A 25,508-nucleotide genomic window follows, 5' to 3' on the forward strand; every position below is an offset into this window, starting at 1 on the left:
TCTCGGATAACATACGCTCACTGAGGTGGAAAATATCACATTCAGGCACGGTAGCAACGATTTCATTAAGAAGTCGGATAGTTCTGCGGAATAAGGGTCTTCCGATAAATAAATATAAGGGCAGGTACAACTATAGTCCGGTTGAATTTAAAAGTGAAATAAAATTTGCAATATTACAATTTTCATTTGGAATATACGTATGTAGGTACTGTAAGCATCCGGTTAAATAAACTTTATTATACAAATGTACATACATATACATATATAGATAAATTTATACGGTAAGCTTTTTTGTTGAAGTACCCGGCTTCGCTCGGGTGTGATTCGCAAGGGGATCAGTGTCCAAATGTCACGCAGTATTGTCCCATGGGACCAAAAAGGTAACAATGCAAAATTTGGCTCAGTTCCGTGGAACGGTCTTGTATTAAACGGAATGGGTAAGGAGCAAACAAACAGATTGTATGCTTTATACCTACATATATATATTTATGTATATGTACATATGCATACATACATATGTAGATAAGAGAAATCGATTTTTCGAAATTTGGCTTTATTCCATTTATTACGGTAAAGTGAGAATATGTTTCAGCCAAAATAATATTTTAAGTATTTAATATTTTCAAACGAGTTCATTTAGAAAATTTATTTATTAATTTCGTGTAGAATTTTATATTTTAATATTGTGGAAAAAAATTAAAAGATTGAGAATAAATAAGATTTAACCCGTACCACCTGTACTTGACGCGTGTGACTTATACATAATCATATTAAGTAATCCTTCTTATCGCATGAAGTACTTCAAGTGGTTATAAGCGCTTTAAATAAATAAATATAGACCATCGGGGTATTTGCAGCATTATATTAAAAGGAGTATACCCAATAAAGAAGCAAAGATACTAACTATGATTAATGAAAGATTTGTTGTCAGATATAGCTTTCTGCCAATTTAGCTTTAGACTTGATTTTAACAATTTGTCTGACGCCATCAACGAGCAATTTGTCTACTAAATGATGAAGCACGTGTCTTATAACAGATCAAAATATTATTAAATAATATACAGAGCACTCAAGATCTTCTATAAACACCTTTTTGATCTCAAAATTGCATTTGACAAAAGGAAAGATTTTCTAAAACGAAGTCAAGAGTCAATGAATCAAAGTCTCTGATAAAATCTGCCATGGCGTTTCTCGCTACGGCAAATTTCATAGACAGAGATTTATCAATAGACTCATCTCTCGACAAATTTCTTCACGAGTTATGCTTCATTAAAAGAAAATCTCATTATAAGAACTTACATATGTATATATGTAATAATATATAACTAAATTATACATACATATATGTATGTACAAATGTAGGATCTTGTTGTCAGGATATATAGGCGGTAGTGTAAAATGAGACTTGTTGAGTGGCTTCAAAAAATCATTACTCGGCGGAGCGCCGCAAAGGTCTAAGCGTCACATACCATGTTACCAACTTTATTATTCATTCTACTCAAGCGTGCGAACTTAACCATTCATATATGCATTATTCTAAGTTATAAAACTAAATCCTACACATATGTATATGTAAATATACATATTTATGATGCAAGACGACGAAGTTATTTTCGTATTCAGTAGTACGAACAATAGTCGCAAAGTTTGAATAAATAATGGAATTGAAAATGTAACACTAGAGTATGATGCCCGTTGATGAAACAACAAAACACGCTCAACTTCAACACGAAGTCGGAACGTTTGTTTTCGAAAGACTTGAATTATTTAAGTTCCAAAATAGCATACAATGTAATGTACATAAATCGTAATTAAATTATACTAGGAAAAATGTTATGTACTAAATAAACTAATCATGCATTTGTCGTTTGACAAATTGAACATTCGTCATACTTTCCACATATTTAAAATATTCATAAAACTGACATACATACATATGTACATGTAAATCCTAACACGCATAGCGCAATGCGCATCGAGTGCATTTATGTTTTTCCTTGGAACGCATTGCATAATGCATTCATATTCGTCACCACAGTTTAAAAATTTAACTGCAGCAGGCAAAAACCATAGGTCGAAAACCCGGTAAAAGAACCTGAGATATATTTACATACATATGTATGCAATTTACATTCTAAAATGTTGTTTTGCAAATTTTGACTCATCACCAAGTGACTTTGGTAATCGTCCCGTGATTATGAGATTATATTTTGATTGCACATAAGTTGAAACGTGGTATGAAAATGCTCCTAATGAGTATCTAGTGGTGCTCGGCATTGTTCTGATGAGGTAAAAGTCGCAAAAATACTTTTTTAAGTTCTCCGACTCCAATCCAAATCCAATCGAAGTTTATGAGTTTTTTTTCATCTATGCCATAGTGCCATGACAGGTCATCGTAGCTAGAAGAACGGACAATAGATAGACGAAATAAGTGCTCAAATCGTACCTGAGCGAATGTAAAAGAGTGATTAGAGAGATGATTAGATGAAATTAGAAATATATGTGGGATGAGACGGATGAGAGTTGCTCAAAACAAAGAAGACTGGAAGCGTTGGAGAGATAGCTTCATCCAGCAGTGGATGATGAATGGTCGTGAATGCTGATGATGATGATTCAAACACTTCATTGCGTCGCAGATGTTTGTAAAAGGGTACGTTCCTCATTTTGAGGCCATTCTCAGGACGAGAGCGGCCTCCCTACGTCGTCGTGTATTTGTATCGTCAAATTACTGCCACTTCTCATTATCGCTCATCTCTGTAAGTTCGGTGGATGGAGCTACATACTTCTCTGACCGCCATAAATTGACTTTCAAATAATTTATTATTATTATTTATTATTTAATATTATTATTATATTTACATAGTATAGTAATCATTGTATAATATTTATTTATGCTATCATTCATTTGTATTATCTACATATACATATATTATTTATCGGTCTCCGTGACGAGCCAATCGAAAATCGAAAGATCTTAAGTTGAAAGATAAAAAAAGGGTGCATGGTAAACGGTACATACTCACTTAATTTGCGCGAGCAGGATACAACAGGAATAAGAGGAACAGGCTTTTTCTCCCGTATTAATGTGCGCGCGCAGAATACGGGAGGAAAAGCCTGTTCCTCTTGTTCCTGTTGTACCCTGCTCGCGCAAATTAAGTGAGTATGTACCGTTTACCATGCACCCTTTTTTTATCTTTCGACTTAAGATCTTTCGATTTTCAATCTTTGCCTTCCGATATTTGTGTTTTCTGTAATTTAACATTCTGGCTCGTCACGTAGACCCATTATTTATATGGACAATGAAGATTGCACTATTCTCCCTATTATCTGGAATATAATATAATATAATAGATATATTAATTACAAGCCATATGCATATGTATGCCTATTATTTATATGGACGATGAAGATTGCACTATTCTCCCTAATATCTGGAATATAATATAATATAATAGATATATTAATTACAAGCCATATGCATATGTATGCGTGCAACAATTAACAAATTTCGTTTGGCCAAATTTGCGAGAGAGGGAAGAGATGTCTATTTTGTTGGAACCGTCACAACAGTGAAGTTAGATAAATTGACAAACTATTACAGGAGACGGTCGATCTGCGTTAAAATCTCACCCAGATCTTGTCAGGAGTAAAAAATTATATTTTACCTATTGCTGACATTACGAGTATTGCTTACACATTACGAGCAAACGTTTCGAATCTCGTAATAGCTGGGTTGGATTGTATGCAATATAATATCAAACAAAAGTAGCTTTGAACTTGTGGGCTGTATTGGAAAAAAATAATATTTGACCGGTGAGGGTTAGCAGATACGATTTTGCGATATCGGAAAATAGATTCCGATGCCGACAAACGCTCGTAAACGAAATTGGGGTGAGAAGGGTGGTAGTGGTAGCTACGATGGGGGTCAAATTTGACCCAATCACCACCCCGCTATTATCCGACGCATCTGACAATCATTGCGGTAATCTGTCATCGAGTTTGACGTGTCGCATGTCATCCTGTCACACTCGAAAAGTATCGGGAGCTTTCACGATCGAAAGCAATTTTAAGGACGATTAAAAATGGAATCGTTGGATTTGTATCTATCGGTCAGAGTCACTCAATCACTATCCCTTACCGAATAAGTCTTTGTTTTATGTCTATGGCTGTTTCAGATCTAATTTATTACAGACTGACGAAAGTACCCAGCTCTTGTGAGCTTAACGGCTTACTGAATAAATTAGAAATGTAATGAAAGTTAAGCTTCGTATCATTGTAATACGCTGAAAGTACCGTCTTGTAATATGACCCATGACATTTAATGAACTTTCGTGATTATATTGTGTTATTGTTAAACTGAAATCAATTAAGTGTATGTAGAGATTCGAGGGTGTAGTTTTCAACCCCAGAAGGGTGCATATATGAATTATTAAGTTGGCATGTTTGGGTTGAGTGTGTGTTTAATTTAAGCCGGGCCACAAGACTGAACGCTGGCAACCAATCTCGCTGGTTAGCTATGTTTTGGGCAACCGGTGATTTTACCAGAGAGGCATGCTCCATACAACTGCATACATTTGATTTGGTTGCTCAACGAATCACAGTTTGTTTTAGCATCGACTGTTCATTTTAGCGCATCAAAAACATGCGTTAAACGAGCCTCATTATCCCATACCACGAATTGGATAGGTGTTTGACGATTTGTTGGGTTTTATTGATAAATGCGAGATGAAAAAACGTACAAACTTTGTGAATTGAGATCTGGTGATGAGTTTGGCCAAATTGGTACTTGCTAGTTAGATGGAGAACATAGTGGAGCGACGCAATAGAAAATATGAGATATCGATGCTATTTAATATTTAAAGTTTGTTGCTTATTACTAAAGAGCGGACCAAGTTTGCGCCGTTATTTGTTTATTGTTCGCCGAGCATTGTTCATTTTTATGATGAACCTTTTTTTTTGCACTCTGGCTTTGTAGTTTGCTCTATTTCCTGGAAAAAGCACGCTTCTGGTCCTACCTCTACTCATAATATACGTCCACAGATTATATATTAGGAATTGCTGGCGCTAGTTTTGCCACACACAAGGCCCTACAAATGTGGAAGGATGCGTTTAACTGTATTTGCATAATATTTATATAAAATGTGACTAACAATCTAGTCATACAGTCCGTTATCATTGTCACTACTCGACACTACACGAATTACCTCATAAACCTAACCCGCTTCTGGTCCTACCTCTACTTATTACACACTAGGTAAGAAACGAGTTAGGTTTATGAGGTAATTCTCAAAGAAGGTGAGGGGAAAGGGGGCATGGCGCTTTCTCAATCGTCTCACTTTAGTTTCTTGCAATGTTTCAGCGTTGCAAATTTTCACTATTATGTTCGTAAAGAAGTTGAAACGTTTAACATTTGCAGAAATTGTACACCCAATTCGTCGTGAGTTGGCAATAATTCTTTAGTATAATGTCTATCGGCACATTTATATCTATAATTTCAACACCAACAGAAGCCAAGTATGTATATGTAGATGCGCCCATGGACATTGTATTAATTAATATCATGCAATATATGTGTGTATAAATGAACGAATCTCAATAAATAAAATGACCCAACTAAGCAACATTGATGTAGAAGTTTCATTGACGCTTTGATGTCAGCGTTTCTATAAAAAAATTATCACTATATGGCTAATTTTAATATGTAGATCTTATCTCTACTATAACGACTCAATGCTTTCCGTAAACGGAATTTACATAGTTTTGACGATTCAATATACCAGTCGGACTGAGCACTAAGTGGTCATCAATTTTAAAACAGAAAGGGTCAATTACCATCACTGTGACCTTTATTTAAATTTGGTTCTAGGTGACGTACGATTGACTCGCCAGTAGCACTATATCCACTCACAAAGTGCTTTCTACCTTCCTGGCAAAACCGTGATCGATAAAAACAGTACAAAAATATGAGTCGGCTAGTTACACGCCACCGGTGTGTTCCATTTTTAATGACCGCTACTGTATGTATAATCGTATATGTATGTAGCATAAACTATGTGTTTTATTGGGCCTGTGGAGAAACAGAAAAAAGCTCTATAGTATAGTCGGATCGGAAAAAGTTGTGCTGGGTCGTGTAGACACCCAGCTCGACTATAGACACGGAGGTGATGAGTAATGGCTCATTTACATCGGCGAAAACGAGCGCGAGCATTGACCTGTGCCATAAGAATTCAGCGGTACGCGTGAATATCGATCTACGTTGTGGTAGGTTGTTTTTATGCATAATATGGTAATTATGATTTTATCAAATTCTGAATTTGTTTCATTTCATTGTGACAGGTTTTTAATTCGAAACGTCAATCTTGACAGTTGAAGTAACGCAATATCAATTAATAATGAATTGCTTTTCACAATAATATTGTTTCTGCTAATATATTTAGGCACTTGTCGAATATATATTCAGTATTTGGTATTTTTACAGTGGGCTATACTATTGGTGATAGCTAGTCACCGGACCCAGAAGGTGCCGCGTATTGTTAAAAGGTTGTAAATGCATTGTTAAAGGTTTGCCGACCCTTTTATACAAAGGATTTACAACAATAGAACAATGGATAGCACTGTGACTATCCTACCTCTAGTGATAACTGCTGTTTGAAATGCCAGTGGGGCGTACTAGCTAAGCAGAGTGGTGGGAGTGAGAAGAATTTACCGAAAATATGAATCAATGTGTCAAAATTACGTAACAGAATGTCATTCCGCCCAACGTCGACTACTATGTACATATTGTAGGATCTGGTTGTAAGGAGAGCTAAGCGGTAGAGTAAAATGCGACACGTTGGGTGGTTTACAATATCGTTTATTGAGCCGAGCGCCGCAACGGACTGTTCGTTCACGCGTCACATGTACAGGATGACAACTTTACCATTCCAGGATGACAACTCATACATGCCAACCCAAGCATCCATCTAGGCTAGAAAACTAAATCCTACAATATTTTTTATGCGGGTTTGTATCATATATCCAACACATTTATAAAAATCCAACAGTAGTTACCGAGGCTATGGTAAATCAGAATTATTCCATCAGCTAATTAACGATCATACGTCTGAATTACAACCATAGATATGAAAAGTACTTTGGGTTATGATGTAATTCTATTACTGATCGAACTGTCATCACGTCAATCTGACAGCCAGCCCCGTGTATTTTTTTATTTTATTTTATTTCATAAAACATGAACACTCGTCTTTACAGATCACTCCAAAGCGACGAGTGCACTTAAACAGATACAATCAATCAATACAATCTGCATAAGCATTATATATAGTGCGAATTCATACAAATATCCACAGTATCATATATGGAGAAATTTTTGCAGCATTTTATAATCAAATTGATGAACCTCAAGACGCTGAATAGCTTGATAGGAGGTATTTTTCCAAAAACCGTTTCAATGAAAATCAGAAAAATTGGTTAACTCTGATAAGAAACGATTGGCCCGGAGCACAAACCAAGGTCAGGCCAGCAGCGGGATTCTAGTGTGACTCGAACCCCGGACCATTCTGCTCGAAAGCATAATATGCTAATCATTAGTCCATGCCGTTGGTATATCAGTCAAGTCTGTAAGTGGTTCAAAATTAGCTCACAAATTAAGATCTTCGAACTGACATTTATTAAAAATACATAAATAAAAATGTGGGTAAGTTTTGTGGGACCAGATTTCGTGTGACCGATCGCCTTGTGAGCAATCATCATCGAATCGGCATCTAAATGCTCAGTGAATGAGTTATCAAACAGAGTATCTCGAAGTATTCGAACGTTTGGTAAAGTAACTATGCATTGCTAATTGTGAGTAAAATTCAACATTGTTATATGTATTTAGCACTGGATTCATTTGTTGTAGCAGATTCGCAATATTGTAACGTAATATCCGTGTTCGCCGTTGTAAACGAGCCATAACAAAGCGGGCATGAAAATTCTTTAACACGCTCTGGGGAGTACGAGCCGCTCCTTACGATGCAAGCTTTGCCGCCATTTTGTGTAGAAAGTTCGAATGATAAATAAACAAAATTTGGCCTCGCACACTCGAACGAATTACTTAATTATTATAAACGGTGTGTTTGTAGTACATATAGTCGATATCGATCGGTGGGGCAATTAAGGTAATTGTTTGGCAGAATTTTGGTCAACTTTACTACAGACAGGTTAATCTATGCGGGCAGATTTACCTGTTTGGGGATAGCGGTGTTTAAATGGATTGAACGGGATTAATCGAGGATCTGAACACTTGCCATTACCTCGGTTTTGATCGATTGCGGAATCGTACGCTTGCATAATTCGCCGATAAGTTTCGGATTTGATCTTCAGGAATGGCTGTGGAAATTGGAAGATTCAAGGCGTGTAAAAGCGGCTTTACTTTCATCGAAAGCGAATAATTCATACTCGATTTAAAAATAGACATGAAAACAGTTGACCTCGTTTCCACTGAAGATTTCCCCATACACTAAAAAGTGTGATTTTGTAATGGAATTGAATTTTGAACGTTGTTGTGTTCAAAAAGATCAATATGTCAAATGGTTGTCTATTGTTTCGTTGTTTGTAAAAAGCTCTAGTCGTTCAAAGAAATAGGGAAAACATTATTACGTAAGTTTGAAGGGGACAAGGACAAAGTTGCGTTACTTTTAAGAGCTAAATACCTTTACAAGCCCATTTAATACTTCAGAATTAAGCCTATTAAGTACAAATCGGTGGTTCTCAAATGTTATTTGCAATGGAAAGCCTCAAATTAATAAAATTTTTCGAAAACGTTTCAAGGCAAACAAAGAAAATGACGTAGAAAGATCGACGACCTAAAAAAGATCCTTGTGGCGCATACAGATAATAATGGATGAGTTAAATATTGACAAAAAAGCCAAAATAAACAAAGAAAAAAAGGCGTTTATTTTATAATAAAGCTTTTTTATAAAATTAAAAGGCTTAATTTGTCAAAATATAAATAATTTGGAAATTTATGAGGGCCTAGATATTTTGATATCTGACGGACACAAATAAAAAGCTGTGCAAAATAAACAGTATGAAACAGTAACTGAGCACTGTGCAACTCGTGTTGAAGCGCTCCAGTATGCATATATGTATGTAGGCAAGCAAAATGTACATACATATGTACATAATTACGTACGCAAGCTTTCAGCAGTATGCTTATACAGATGACATTCAGAAGCTTGGATTTGAGGATTTATATATCTTACTTGACCTAGCTGACCGAAAAGTTGACATGCATGAATCGTAGGGATGTTGGCCTCGTGTGAGGACTTTGGTGTCAAATAAATTAAAAGCACTTCAATACCGTAAAATGAGCAACTCACCCGGGTATCGAGCCCGAGTTGGACACAGCTCCACCTTCGAGGCTGCACCTGCTGGCTCGATCGGGCTGGCTGCAGCAGCTCGGTCTGCTTCCCCTGCTGTCCATCTCACCAATACCCTGGGCCTTCAACTGGTGTCCAAACGAAGCAAGGTCCTCTCTGAACGTGTCACTACCAGGCGTGTCACCCCCGTTCGTCACAGCACCCACACCTTCCCCGTCAGTCTCACCATCACCTTCTCCACCACCGGCCATACCCTCAGCATTGCGCTCCAGCGGCGCAGCCTCCTCATCTTCATTGTAAATCTTGAAATAAGCCACCGTCAGATATATCACCGATATGATGAAGGACGGGATGGGAATGGCCATCGCGTACACCAAGTTCAAAGTGTTCTGCCACATGTCTAGATCGGTTATGACCAGGCCGGGATCCACCTTGCTGTAGTAGCACGAGTAGTTGGTGCCGATTTCCTTGTACTTGCCGATGAAGATGGTGCAGTTGAGGATGGGTGGGTATCCACAACCTTTGACGTTCGGGAAGAGTCTTGCGTACGTAAAGAACCATTCTGAGTCGTCTCCTTGGAGGCCGGTCGGAGCAGGTGCGTCTGGGTCTAGAGTTTGAGGGATTTCATTGTCCTCTTCGGATTCTGCGGTCGGGTCGTCGACGTTGATTCCCTTGAGGGAGGCCTTGTAGGCTATGAGTGGAAGTGGTTCACTCCCCGGTGCTCTTTTGTAGTGTACGCGTATTTGGAGGCATTCGAATACGTCTTTGGTGCATCCCTCCTTGCACGAGGCCCACGAGCAGTTGGAAACACCGTACCTGGTCAGCGTCTCCACCGTTAGACAAGTGGCCGGTACCGTGTCGAACTGCATGAAGATGGTGGTGAATGCTGGGTCGATGACGAACGGCACCAGGAAGAGGAACGCGAATAGGCTGAACGTTCCCAACAAGATGAAGGTAGCTGTGGTGTAGAAGAGCAACTTCTCGAGGAAGGTCTGGGGGATTGACTCCTCGTCGGCCATTATGGCGCGCGACCCTCAGCGGCCATGGCCAGCGGCAGCCGCGCGGCCGCGCCTACCGCATCTTTTCCTATAAAAGTCCCAAATTTCAATGTAAATAATGCAATTCAAGAATTATGGGATTAGGGAGTTGGTTTATGATTAGGGGTGCCGATTTAATATCTTAATCAATTATCAGATTGATTTTCTTTAACTAAAACATCATTATAGAGCAGTGGTTCTCAGGCGAAATTTTACCGTGGCCGCACAGGTGATAATAGTGGTCCCGTGGAAATGTCTGATGGCCGCACCAAATTTAATCAAATAAATTAAAGTTACAAAAAAGTGGATCAATTTATTCATAAAACAAAAGAAATTTTAACATTTTGGTATCTATTTATTTAATAATAATGCAAATGGAAATTGCTCAATACTCCTTTCTTCCAATGCAAGCCGCATTGCTGCTTCTAAGTTTGCGTCTGTCAGCTGGTTTCTAAATTTGTTTTTAATAAATTGCATTACACTGAATGATCTTTCGCAATATACGGTAGTGGGAAAAATAGACAATATTAATAAAGCAATTGTTGCCAAATCTTTATATTGGTTTGTTTTATTGTCAATGAATATTTCCGACCAAAATTAAGTACTTGATCATGACTAATTTCTAATAATGAATATTTTACGTTAGCCCAGTTAATTAATCTCAATACTGAAAATGATTTTAATCTATTTTGTAGTACTATGAAGTTTTCATTTGTCATCATAATAAAAAGGAAAGATACAAAAGAACCAGTTTTAAAAATATTCAATTCTTCGAACCTTTTATCAAGTTCCAGATTCAGAGATTTAAGACACTCCATTATTTTAAGTTTAGTTTTAATTTTGAAGTTTTTTCTGTCATCTTATCTATGAAATCACTAACAGAAGATACAATTGAAAAATTGTCATTTTCAACTTCTGTCACAAGGCTTTTCGCTATAATTTTAGTTTGTCAATGATGAGCATGGTTTCTATAATATTATTGTTAAGTTACTTTTTTGTAGTTTTTAAAATATATTAAATTTTTTTAAAAACTACTAAGTCGCTGGTGGCCGCAGTAAAATCCACTAGTGGCCGCACTTGAGAACCACTGTTATAGAGACATGTTTTGATGGTGGCGTCAGCATCACAAAGCGTTGCAATTAGGGTTCTCAATTAAATATTCGATTTTCAGTTATACAAATAATCCATCGAATATTCGTAAAATTCATTCATTTATACTATTTAGAATGAAATTTGAAAATACATAATCATTTTTTCTTTATACGTTTTTTCCATACGCGAGCGATTGTGCCGTGCCGATAATGCCGTTCCTACAATCCATGGTCTTTTTCCATGAGCCTTTATTTTGTTTCGAAAATTTTGTCTTATCTACAAATAAAAGTAAATAGTATACCTAGATTGCATTGGAAGAAGCATTTTTTTTATATTTACCGAAAGTCACTCGTACATATGTACATATGGTAATTGGATTATTAGTCACATTGCGGTGGTAACAAAGACAATTTTTGCCATTAAAATCGCGAATACGCAATATTTGGCATTCAAGTTCTCGTTAGTATGATGGACTTTTCGGTTGCCAGATGTTCCGTTATAGAGATTTTAGTACTTTGTAACCAGTAATCACCGAACGAGGGTAACTACTGTAAATTTGCTTTTGATGTTCTCAGAAATACGGCAAAAACTTTTGCCGATTATAAAAGTAATTAATGATTAATTAAATTAAATATAATTATTTTAATTAAATAATATTTTACTGACAATTTTTTGCACTAATTGTTTAAATAAATCAATACTGGTAAAAGTCGAAAAAAAAATACAAATATTATTCGAATATTTGAATATTTCATCAATTTTTATTCGATATTCGATTATTTATTTCGAAAATAACGATATTGAGAAGCCTAGCTGCAATGCAATGCTGAAACTAAAGTGACGCCATAGTATAGTAGATGTATTAAACCAAAATGGAGTCAGGTCAAATATAAAAGTTTAAATCTTTCGGGAGATTAATATGTATAAATCGGATAGGGATCGAGGGAGAGGGTTTTGATATTGTTAATTTCGTATTAAAACCATTTTTTATAAGCTTTCTTTACTCTCTTGCTATGAACACTATTAGAACGGTGTATTGTTATTTGCAAATGCCCCGACAACCATCCGATGCCTAGTGATTAGTGTAATTATAAGAGACGATTATTACTCAAATGCTAGCCTATATCGCTAGCATTTGAGAGGTCCCGGATTTAAGCTTCAGTTTAGACCTCGATTAAAAAGTATTTTTGCGAAACTGCTGGTCAAATTTTGATATTTGTGATTCGAAGTCGATCGGTTCTGTATTTATCAGATTTAATTATTAAGACAGTTCCCCAAAAATTGGACAACTACCCTGTATTTTCACCACTGTTTTATTGGATATAATTTAAAATTTATTTATATGTACAAGTTTAGCCATAAGTATTGCTTTGCGGCAACCTATGTGACAATGGTAAAAATGGAAAGTAAAATAATCGATTTGTCTGTCGTAAATGTCGCTGTCTACGATATTTTTACGCCATATTAGATAAATGCATCTTGATATTATATTGAAAAATTTATATTTAAGTTCTTGAAAGACCTTCAAGTTCTACCTACTGTTTATAGTATGTCGCTACGGCAAATTTTCCAATCGATTGTCTGACAGATCGTTGCATTTATAAGTTTCGCTATTCTTGCTGGTAGCTTTGAACAAAGCGAATTGTTGACCTTAATTATCTTTTAGTATAAATATAAATGCACAAAAAAACCGGGGACATTATTATATAATATGAATATATTAGAATGAACGTTTTTGTTGAAAGCTTTGTATAACTGAAATTGTCATCAAATTTCAAATCACAATATTCAAATGTAATATCTGTTAATGTATCAATCATATTAGGTATTATTAAGTTTTGTCATTACCATACACGTTTTCCGTAGATATTTATAGTGTTCATCACAATGATACAATATTTAATTGAAAAACAGCCTGGTATAGGAAAATTAGTCCCTTTGTATGACAGAAATCACGATTCTAAAAGACAGCTTATGTCCTAATTGACCGCATACAAAAAACTGACCTTTTTAAAGAATGGTTGGCAACCCTGTTTAAGTTCGAGATCGGGTTGTTCGGGTTCAGGATTATGATGAGATTTTGGGAAAATGTTTGGACAAGTGCGATGTAATCAGAAAATGTTTGAAGTTATCGCGATAATGTTTTAAGCGAGTTTTCATGTTCTGCCATTTGTATATCGCTTAATAATCGAGTGGATACGATTATTTATACAATAAAAGATATACATAAATGGTTAGATTAGAACAATAGCTAACTATATATTTTCGAACTTTAAATAATAGCTAAAAAAAGCGTGAAAAGTATGAAAAAGATGTTTTTTGTACTATTTGATCTACAAAGCAAATATTTTCATGGAAAATCTTCATTGTTTCTTACAGTGAACTTCAAGAATGAATTTTGAGATACTAAAATATAATGAAATTCGATGATAAACGAATTTAAGCTTGTTGATATAAACTTGATCTATTATCTCACTATATGGAAAACTTCACCGAATTTTCTTTTAGCAGACAAGTCTTTTTTTAAGTAATTAATCCCATTTAAAAATATGCATAATTTAATGCCACCAGGTACGAAGAAAAATGGCTCTTATTAGCCACTGTTAAAAAGGGCGAGAATTGAAATTAAAATTTTAACTATATTAAAATGTCTCATCGCTCACTGACATTGTTCGACCTTGACAGAATTATTACACCAATTCATTATTTTCCACGGAAGCCCTTTCAAATGAACGCCTGTCAAACTTAAATCAAAATTTTATGATAAAAGCCATTGTTATTCATCAATGCCCAAAAGTCAAAAGTTATTACGCTTGATTCACTATTATACAAATTGGTGAACCTCAAGACGCTGAATAACTTGAGAGTTGCAAGAGAGATAGAAAAGGAGATGCCAACTTTACTGAATATGCTAATAGAAAATCAAAAAAATTGCCAAACTGATAGGAAACGATTGACCTACCAAGTCACAAACCAAGGTCTGGCTAGCAACCACTAGTGGGAATCGAACGGTGATCACTCTGCTCGAAAGCATAATATACTAACCACTAGTCCACGTTGCTGGTTATAAGCAATAAACACATGTATTGGGATTGTATAATATAAAAGGCTAACAATTGTAAAAAAAATATCTTGTATATTAAGAATTATTTGTTAAGTTATACTGGTTAAGTGACTTACTATACTTAATTTGAAATTAATAGACAGTGTAGATCTAAATAAGTCGAAGATTTTTAGTATGAACTTCAGGTTATGTAAATCGTGCATTTGCGCAGTGCGCTAGCTAATATAGACCACAACTGCTCACGCAACGTACATTATTTATATATTAGAAAATATTTTTATTATTGACACTTTGAGCTATATCCAGGGTATATTTCTGATCGAAGGCAATCGCGTATTTTTCTGTATACGCCAATTCAATCTAGAATCAGCGCACCTACAGAGTCTGTCTATTTGACGTTTTGATCTGATTGTGCTCGCCATAGACTCTTATCTATCGAGTGTATCAAAAGCAATACATTTTCCACGTACAAAAGCTAAAGGCGAAGAAAACCGCACTGTAATGAAACACGTTCACTACACGATGCACATGTATATGTATATGTATGTGTAAAATATAATAAATTTTATTGAAAATATGAATATCGTGTCGACTTTTCGAGCGATTTCCTTCGCCTTGAGAAACGAATCGATAGAAATTGATTTTTTCAAACGGTACTAAGGTACTCTTCGTAACATGTATGTATGTATGTATGTTACACTTGTATTTTCAACTGTAATTGTAGAATAATATATCAAATTGGTGTTGAACTTTGTTTCGTGATATTTGATACGTTTCGCTTTTAATTGGAAAATCGAAAGAAAGGCTATTATTAGATTTAATAAATTAGTGAGAGTTTGTGGAATAGTCTATGTATGAAGTATAATTGAAAAGTATTGATGGAGTGGTATATATTTATGATTTTTTTTTTATGTATATATTCGAAGTACATTTTTTAATACGAAGACGGTTTTGGTTAAAACGAGAAATCAGTCACTATTGATTTGGTTCAACCGCATATGAAGAACATGCTATAAGGATGTATCTAACAATCTACAAAGTAGATATAATACCTTGCAACTTGGCTCAATGGTTGGTATATAATGCTATCAACTGAGGGGTCATGGAATCCCTGACCCGATGTTGATGACCAGAACTTGGATATATGTATGTATGTTTGTTACTCTAGATCAGTGGTTCTTAACCTTTTGAATCTGAAAATATGTTCCCGCACCCCCTTGAAAAATGAGTTTTGGAATCTTTAATTTAGAAAAATACATTTATTGCAAGTTTTTTTTTCACTATGTCACTTGATAGGTCATTTGATAGGACACTTTTAACAAGGGCTTTTGAATTGTTGCGCCACAAAATTTTGTGATTGTACCACTGGCATCAAATCGAGCCTTCTTTGACTTCAAAATGTTCAGACTATGACCTGCACCATCACGCACCTTATTGAAATGTTCTTACAACTTTGATGGCTTAAGATTGAAGTTCGAAAACATCTTGGAACATAAAATGCATTGAGGCTGGTTACGGATTGTACATACAAGTGAATCCGTAACCAACATAGTCGTTTTTCCATTGGCTTTTTTTTTGACATGGCGGGGTTTACTACGGTCAATAAAATAATAATTATAAAGAATGAAAATTCTTACGTTTGTGTGATCATTATATCCTATTCGAGCTTTAATCACTGAACAATTAAGTATGTATTTGTTTCTGCTTTAAAATGATAGACAACGTTTGAAATCCAACTTTCGTGTGTGTACACATGCTAGTCTCAAGAAGTTTTTTTGCTTTCTATCTATCTATCTATAATTTTTTGCTATCTGCCGCTGTCGCAAAAAGAATTGTAAACAGTATACCAGTGGAGACGACGGTGTGCAAATTCTGAGAAAACTGACGTTATTATTTGCGATAAATGAGGAGAGGGCTTGACGCGATATCCTGCCATAATTATATTATTTTAGTTATAGCTCAATATAACCCAAGCGCTTTCGTCACGAAAAAAATTGACCGATGTCATCGAATATTTAAAGAGTTTTCAAATATCACAAAACTAAATTTATATTGTTAGAAACGCCTCCCGCACCCCCTGATATGCCTTCTCGCACCCCATGGGGTGTGCGCATCCCCGGTTAAAAACCACTAGGTCAATCGCTTCCTTACAGAGTTTACCAATTTGTCTGATTTCATTGTTGAAATGGTTCCAAACAAATTAGCAAACTATCCTCATTTGTCACCATTATTTGAAGATAATTTCGAATTTATAATAATAACTTTCAAATTTGGCCATAGTTTGTTGACCACTAATGGCACCATGGTAAATATAAATTAAAAATAATAATAATAAAAAAAAATAAAAGGAAAAACAATGATCTCTTCTGAGAAAATGCTTTTATAGAAACGTTGACAAAATCTCTCGTTTGGATATCGTCACGTGCGGAAAAGAGGATTAGCAATCGTCACGCGTTTGGGATTATCAAATTTCTCCAAATTTTCGTACAAGTTAAGTTTACTTTTAAAGCAAAATAAGTAAGAAACATTAGGAACATGTCTATTATCAAAAGGTTTTCGGTTCACAACAAAATCTGAAAGAATTCGCCAGTGCGAAAAATTTGTACAAAAAAATATTTTTCGTGGTAAAAAAGCTAGATGCTATACAACTATCGTAGATTATCCTTACGGCAGATAAATCGTTTAAAACGTATGAACGGAAACAGAATTTCAGGTAGAAAAAAAAGACAGCGTGGATAAAAGTCAAGCTCAATCTCAAAAGGTTTCTAAAAATAAATACATACATACATATATCAATCTAATGGGTAGGTTCCTTTCTATAAAGCTATCAAAAACATTTAAATGTTAAAGCAAAAATAATAAAATATTTTTAGCAAGTTTTAAATTTATTTTATTCAATCGAATTTGTAATGGAAACAATGGTCAATGGAAACATTTATACCATGTGAATTCATAAAAACATCAACCACAGATTTTTTTTGTAAATCATACTATTTAAAAAAAATTATATCTATATTTTTTCAATCGAACATGTACACTTGCCTTTACATATCGCTCCAAAGCGACTAGTGTACTACTAATACAGATACAATACAATAATACAAACAATACAAGCATTTTATACAATGCGAATTCATACAAACATCATCGACATTGACATCTATGGACACATTTTTGCAGCATTTTATTATACAAATCGGCGAACTTCAAGACACTGAATAACTTGAGATTTGCAAGAGGGATAGGAAAGAAGATACTAATTTTACAGAACCGTTTCAATAAAAATTAGAAAAATTGTTAAACTCTGATACGTCTGAAGTACAACCATAGATATGAAAAGTACTTTGGGTTATGATGTAATTCTATTACTGATCCAACTGTCATCGCGTCAATCTGACAGCCAGCCCCGCGAATTTTATTTTATAAAACATGAACACTCGTCTTTACAGATCGCTCCAAAGCGACGAGTGCACTTAAACAGATACAATCAATCAATACAATCTGCATAAGCATTATATACAATGCGAATTCATACAAATATCCACAGTATCATATATGGAGAAATTTTTGCAGCATTTTATAATCAAATTGACGAACCTCAAGACGCTGAATAGCTTGATATTAGCATGAGAGATAGGAAAGGAGATGCCAATTTTTACAGGAACCATTTTTACAGGAACCAATTTTTACAGGAACTATGCTAACCACTAGTTCAGGTTGCTGGGTATATGCAATAAATATGTACATGAGGTGTATTGTATAATACACTACCTGAACCCGGCATGCATTGCAATGCCACAATAACGCATGCAATTCCCGTTCTCGTTCCCTTTCCTGTTGCGTTCCCGTTTCAAGTGATGGTTGTAGCTCAAATCATGTCTCTTCAAAGCCGTGTCGCCATAAACTAACTGATAACGTGGTTACCAACGAACACATTTCCTTGAATACACAATGGCGCTTCAAACTTTCGCGTCGGTAAAATCGTAATTACGAATATTATTATTAAGAGGTTTTTTCCCGTTTTTTTTTCACAGTAAGCTTCCCGGAAATGCATACAACAAATCCCTAAAGTTCTATCGTAATTAGTTGAGTGGCTTAGGAGTCTACATATACGAGACAGACAGACAGACAGACAAAGAGACATTAAATTATATATAAGGAAACCGACGAAACATCAAAAATCATATCACATCATTAATGAGTTTTCCATTGACCCTGATTCACAACTGCACAAGTGCCACAATAAAATATATATATATATATATATATATATATATATATATATATATATATATATATATATATATATATATATATATATACATAAAATCTGAACGGCTATTAAACCCAGATCGACCGTCTCCTGCTAGATTTTTCCAATTTATCTAACGGTTCCAATAAAATTGGCATCCCTCTCCCTATCGCGAATTCATCTAGTTTGAATTTGTTGATTGTTGCAAGCACAAGCTTAGGACTTGGAATTCATATCTGCACTACGGCAAATATGAAAAAAAAATACTTTATAGACTTCATTAGATAAAATAGGTGTACATATATGAATCGATTTTCAGTTAGACTTCTGTACCCAAGTATGGGGAGTGAGAACAAAGTAAAAAAATCGACTACTTACAAACAAAGGGCGACACTTAACAATGGCAAATTTGGCGCGTGACGCTTTTGCGCGCGCGCTATCGCGAAGGGTTACGTGTTGCGTTTTCCCACTTTTGTATGTATGTATACCACTTATACACGCGGAAAAGTGGCAGAGGAAAAGCGCACGCGGAATACCGGCCAGTTGGTGAATAAAGCACGAACCTCACTTTTGCATAGCTAATGTAATATATTATGTGTACTTATCAGGCGGCAGCGCTTCTCAAAACGGTTAAAACAAATAATATATATGTACATATAATTGCAAAGAAATAAAAAATAAAATTCGGGTATATACGATATAATGGTTATAATTTGCGTGGTACTAATTTGTGTATAGACCATTACGATGTAATTTATTACAGTCGCAAAATTATACGTAAGGGTGTAAGTACTCATTGAAGAAGCTAGACAGTTTTGCAATTACGTTGAGAGTAATTATGTTAAGTGCGCGAATACAAGAACTTATTATTCTGAGGTGGAATTTGTCTAGATCAGCGATGCACAGCCTTTTTGACTGATGAGAAAGTTTATCTATTTTTTATTTGTTTGCAGTGCGCAAAATTATTGAAAAATAATTATATTCAGGCAGAGTTTAGATGGAGAAAGTCTCTAGGCTATTCCACTTATAATGCTCCTCCAAGGTTTGGCAAAACAATAATCCTGGATCTTTTTATGGAGGGGGACTTATTGTAGAATCTTGAAAATATAATATTCCCCTTTTTGATATGTTATATAACTAATATAAAAAAGGCACACGCCCAAATTTTTTATTTTGATACCTTTAATATTCATATTATTTATATGTCAAAATCTACTTAAATACTTTTTCATTGCGCCGCAGGTGAAATTTTTTCATAAAATATTATATTTTTGGTAATAACCATTCTAAAATTATATAGATTTCAATGTATGTAGAATATCCAGCGAGTATAGATTTTTTATTGGATTTTGACATAGATATTTTTCAAATGTAATGAAACTCTTGGTGATGAAGTAAATCATTTTGGGCCGCAATACATCTCATTTCGGACCGCATGCGGCCCGCGGACCGAGCTGTGATTCACTGGTCTAGATGTAATTGAGTTTCGACTTGAAGTGAGTTGACGTAATTGTGATGATGAAATTTTTAGCTTGTATGTTGAAAGGAAATGTGTGTATGTTTTTCTTGTCGCAATTTATGTAAGGATTTCATACTGAAGTATTGAAAAATGACATTTTTGATACAGTTGTAATCAATTCTATTTAGTATCGATCAAACGGATACTCGGAAAATTGTACTAAAATATCAAACTATCTATCTATTATATGGTTTTAAAAGTATACTAATTTGAAATCATCAACCTATGTATGTATGTATGTATGTTCGGGAAATACAGAATTACAATGAAATTTTTTTTTCTTAATTGAAATGTAGCGTTGTGACTAAGAACTACGGAATTCGTGCAAGGACATTTTCATCGCCTTTAAAAATACTAAAAAATCCAAATCTTTTATATGTTAATTTTAGGAATGAAGCTTTGTGACAGTAATAATTGGTTAGCCTTGTGACGTACAGTCAATTCGCAGATTTGCGTTAAAGCTATGCGACAATGTAAAAAATGCCGTAAAAATACATAAAATTATTGTTCATTTCAAAAAATACAAATATATTTTTTATATTAATTTCAAATCAAAAATTAATACAAACGCAGTTTTAAATATAAATATAATATAACGGTAAAATAAGTTTATTTATCTTCGACTGTATTTTTTATAATTATTATTTATATTATGGCTGTTTTAAAAATGAGCAACCTTTGTCACCTCCTTACAACCAAACTGCCCGCCAATGCAGAACATCGTTCGGTGTAAACAATCAGTCGTCGAATTCGCTTATGTAAACACGTTTTAACGTTTTAATAAATTCGAAAAGTTTCTGGAAATGTCCTTGTTGGACACAATGTGCGTATTTGTTACATTGCTCGTACATCGCGGGGGGGAAGGGGGTGACGGGTATGAGAATGGCAGGGGTTGATTTTATAAATCTGGGGTGAAAAATTTCGGTTTGATAATTACCTGTGCGGGGTGTAGGCAGTGGATGGGTGGGGGGCGGAGGCCCAGGTTTTGCGCTGGGGGCGCGGGCAGGTCTATCCGGTGGGGCTCATGTCTCGGGGGCGCGGACGTCGCGCCTCGCCGGGGCCAACGGGGCGAGTGGCTCCGGCTGGGGGAGACGTAGGGGGTGGAGGGGTGCCGGCGGTCGATACAGCGCGCGCGCGACCACCCCCTGGCCCCTACGCCCCCGTGCGCCCCCATCGCGCCCCCATCCTATCCCCCTCCCCCCCCACCCACGGTAGTTCGACGCAACTGACGATGACCAGTGTGACCCTCGAGGTAGGCTGAGACTTGCCACTCGACGTACCCTCAAATTGTCGTCTTAACGAGCTCTGTATAATCTGTTAGCTGTCGTTAACACTTTCATAGCCGCTTGCGGTGACTCTAAACGGGGATTAAGACGTGGACGAGCGAATAGATTATATGGAAATTCGCCGTATGAATTTTCATTCCAGTACATCTTAAGTACTAGCTCATTTGCTCAGAAATGATATAGCTCTAAAAAAAATGTTGTCTATTAAGTTTACGTAAGTTGCGGTGTTATACGTAGAGGTAAGATAGTCACAGTGCTATCCATTGTTGTAAATCTTGGAACAATGGATGTTATTTTATTTTATTTTTTTATTTTACATACATATTTTCACATGCATATATACAAATATACCAGGAAGGCTTAACAGGTAAACCCCAAATGCGCCTTCCTGGTCCACATAATTATTACATAGATACATGTAAATCTAAATATCTGACATCTATGGTCAGTATACATATATTACAAACATCGTATTAATACGATAAATAACGATGAATAACTTTCATGTAACAATACGAATTTTATATTCGATAAACAACCACAGAGACATCTATGGTAAGCAATATGGCGAAACCTAAGATATAACAATAACTAAAGGTTCGCAACAGAAAATTGGGAAGGAAACGCCAATTTTACAGGAATCGTTTCAATGAAAATCAGAAAAATTGGCAAATTCTGCTAAGAAACTATCGACCTAGACAAATCAAGGTCTGGCCAACAGCGAGACTTAGCGGGGATTCGAACTCGTAACATCAAGTACGAAATAATTCAACATTCACCACTAGACCACGCTGCTGGTTACAACCTTTGAACAATACGCGGCACCTTCTGGGTCCGGTGACTAGTTATAAGTAAAGCCCGGATAACCAGCGTGCCATTCATTGTTCAAATGTTGTAAATGGATTGTTAAAGGTTTGCCGAAACTTTTTTACAAAGCATTTACAACAATTGAACAATGAGCGGCGAGCTGTTTATTGTTCAATTGTTGTAAATTATATTGTTCAATTGTTGTAAAAGGTTCGCCCAACCTTTTTTTTGTACTCTAGCTTTGTAAATAGAGCACTGTCTCTATCCGCAGTCTAGTTATAAGCAGTCTCCAGTTCATTGTTCATTGTTCGCCGTGCATTGTTCATTTTTATGGTGAACCTTTTTTTGTCTCTAGCTTTGTAGTTTGCCCTGTTTCCTGGAAAATAGACCCAAAACGCCCTGTTTCCTGGAAAAAGCACGCTTCCACGCCTATCTCTGGTCATAAGTAGTGAGCGGACCGGAAGCGTGCCGTTCATTATTAATTGTTCATCGTGTTTTGTTAAAAGTTCACCGAGCCTTCTTTTTTTGCACTCTAGCTTTGTAAATAGACCCAAAACGCCCCGATTCTTGGAAAAAGCACGCTTCCTATCCGCCCTTTAGTCATAAGACACTATGCCAAATTTGGTGATTTAAATTGAAAGCTGTAGATTTACATAGTGGATAAATTAGTAAGCACTTATCTTTATGCATTAAGATAAGAAGAATATTAACAAAGGTAATTGTTTCAGAACTAGGAAGGGGTACGAAGTGTCTTCTGAAGGGGGTTTGGTACAAATCGCTGCAAACGACGCGGTTGCATGCTCATTTCGATTTTGGTATTTGACGTCTCGACGAAATTCGCGACTGTTAGAATAGATTAGCAAGAGAGATGCCAATTTTTGCAGGAACTATTTCAATGAAAATAGGAAAAATTGGCAAACTCTGATAATAAACGATCGACCTGGAGTCACAAACCAAGGTTTAGCCAGCAGCGGGACTCTAGTGGGACTCGAAAACGTGACCACTCTGCTCGAAAGCATAATATGCTAACCACTAGTTCACGCCGCTCATTGACGTCATTGTTAAAACGGTTCCTTACTTAATTGGCCACCTATTTGACACCTCTATAGTACATATGTTCAACTTTGACCATAAGTATCGCCTTGGGGCAACCTGTAAGCCACCATGGCTATTTAAAAAATACTGTTCAAATATTTTTGCCAAATATCATTAGGATTTGAACCGTCAAGCCCCGATTCATAAAGCTTTCGTTCTATCTACCGAGTTACTGCAGTGATTTGTTACAGATTCAAGCTATTTGTATCCATTTATAAATTTTCCTCAGTACAACGCTGGCACCTGGAAAGAGAAATCACCTGCTAAAAGGGAAATGTTCCGGCAATGCGCAAAAATTTAAAAGCCCATCACGCACAGTACATCTTGTCAGATTCGCGCATACCTAGGGTTAGGTCGTGAAACCGAAAGTAATAAGTCCAGACAGAGGTTTTACGAGTGATGTATAGAGTAAGAGGATTTTGATATATGTATGTATAACTAGAAGGACTAAGAATGTACACATGTGAATAAGTAAGTAAAAACTCTTCGAGATAATGATAGTTGTAATAAATTTAGTTGGTTTCAAATTTGAGCAAAGAAAATACTAATACTAATAAGTATTGTTACGTATACTAAAAAGAGCCGCCGAGTAATTGCGATCGGATTAGGCCGGGTAGCGTCCTGAGAGACCGTGTGACCGGTGTAAGTGGTTTTAAGGATTAGCGACAAGCTAAGTGCATGAAAGCTAAACAATGATTGCACTTCCCAGAATTGACCTGTTTCGCGGGAGCGAATGTCGTGGGAAGACATATCCGTACGTGACCATAACAATAGGTAAACAAATTAGACGTCGAAGATGTCCTGAGAGATCTATCCCTTATAAGGCGATACTTAGGCGATATCATGTCATTCTGGACTGAGCACTGACAGTGCGTGTATCTCCTTAATCATCAATAAATGCTGTGAAACGACTGTTGGCCTTTTACTTGGATCCTCCACCCACCCCTACGCAACAGTATGCTAGAATTGAGCTATCTTAACAGTATGTCTGCCGATCGAATCTGCCATATATTTTACACTAAAGGAGTAAAACTTTCATAGGCATAATCGACATACAAAGTAAGAGTGGGGGTTGCAACGTTTCGTAACACACTCAGCTGCATAAATTTAATTCACTATTCAAAAGTATTATTGATCATAAAACCTGCAGTTTTATGACAAATTAAAATAAAATAAGACGAACACACATATAAAAATGTATTGATCAGACCTGCAGATGTAAACTGTAAGTGAAGTGCAGCATTCGTTTCAGCAAAGCTGACGCAAGCAATTGTACACATATCGAGAAATAGTACAAATTAATAAAAATTTTACCTCAAAATGATACTGTCTTTCGATGTAAATGAAGCATTATAAATACGCTCATACAACAGTGAAAGATATACCTATATAATGTATAGGCAACGTTACGTTTTGTACGAAAACACGTAAATAAAATTTTACGATCACACAGAAATCTGAACTTTCCAAAGGTAAGATATATTTTTTATACATATATGTATGTACATATATGATACGTTCTAAGGTAAGTTGCTGTGAGTATAAAAAAATCGTAATTCTAAAATAAAACTGTGCAGTTGCATAGCAGACAACCACATTTTGTTTAATAGAATACCAGATTGGGTAACGCTTAGTGGAAAATTTCGAATTTGTATAGGAGACAACAAACTTACATTTATTTTTAAATGTATGTATATATTTATATATTTATATACTAATATTTTTCAATATACCTATACTTTTCAATATACAATAAACATATATATGCATACTACTGGATGAAATCTTAAAGGACACCAGTAAAAATGGTTTATGTTCTTAACGACTGAGAGGTTCCGGGTTCTAGTCCTGACTAGATATCGATTGAAAAGAATCATACTTTGTAAGATGAAGTATTTCTGCAGTGCTGCAAGTCAGGTCTGGATATTTGTGACTCCTTGGTTGATCATTTCCTATCAAAGTTTGCAAATTTGTCTGGTTGCCGAGAGAAAATC

General features: G+C 35.7%; 1 protein-coding gene across 3 annotated transcripts in view; it reads right to left on the reverse strand.

The window, feature by feature from the left end:
• The window catches only part of LOC143917103 (cilia- and flagella-associated protein 298), a 102,802-nt gene that overhangs the window by 13,114 nt on the left and 64,180 nt on the right, over positions 1-25,508 (reverse strand). The window contains exons 1-2 of one of the 3 annotated variants that reach the window (XM_077438498.1): positions 19,186-19,373; positions 9,363-10,448 (exon numbers count right to left, since the gene is read on the reverse strand). The exons of 1 other annotated variant lie outside the window; for it this stretch is intronic. In XM_077438498.1, coding sequence (XP_077294624.1) covers positions 9,363-10,381 — 1,019 coding nt within the window. In that variant the 5' untranslated portion in view covers positions 10,382-10,448; positions 19,186-19,373. Of the gene's footprint in view, positions 1-9,343; positions 10,449-19,185; positions 19,374-25,508 lie in introns of those variants that run through there. One more of the 3 variants, XM_077438499.1, reaches the window with a different exon arrangement.

The sequence above is a fragment of the Arctopsyche grandis genome, chromosome 9 (genome assembly GCF_051622035.1).
Source record: "Arctopsyche grandis isolate Sample6627 chromosome 9, ASM5162203v2, whole genome shotgun sequence".
Classification (NCBI taxonomy): Eukaryota; Metazoa; Arthropoda; class Insecta; order Trichoptera; family Hydropsychidae; genus Arctopsyche; species Arctopsyche grandis.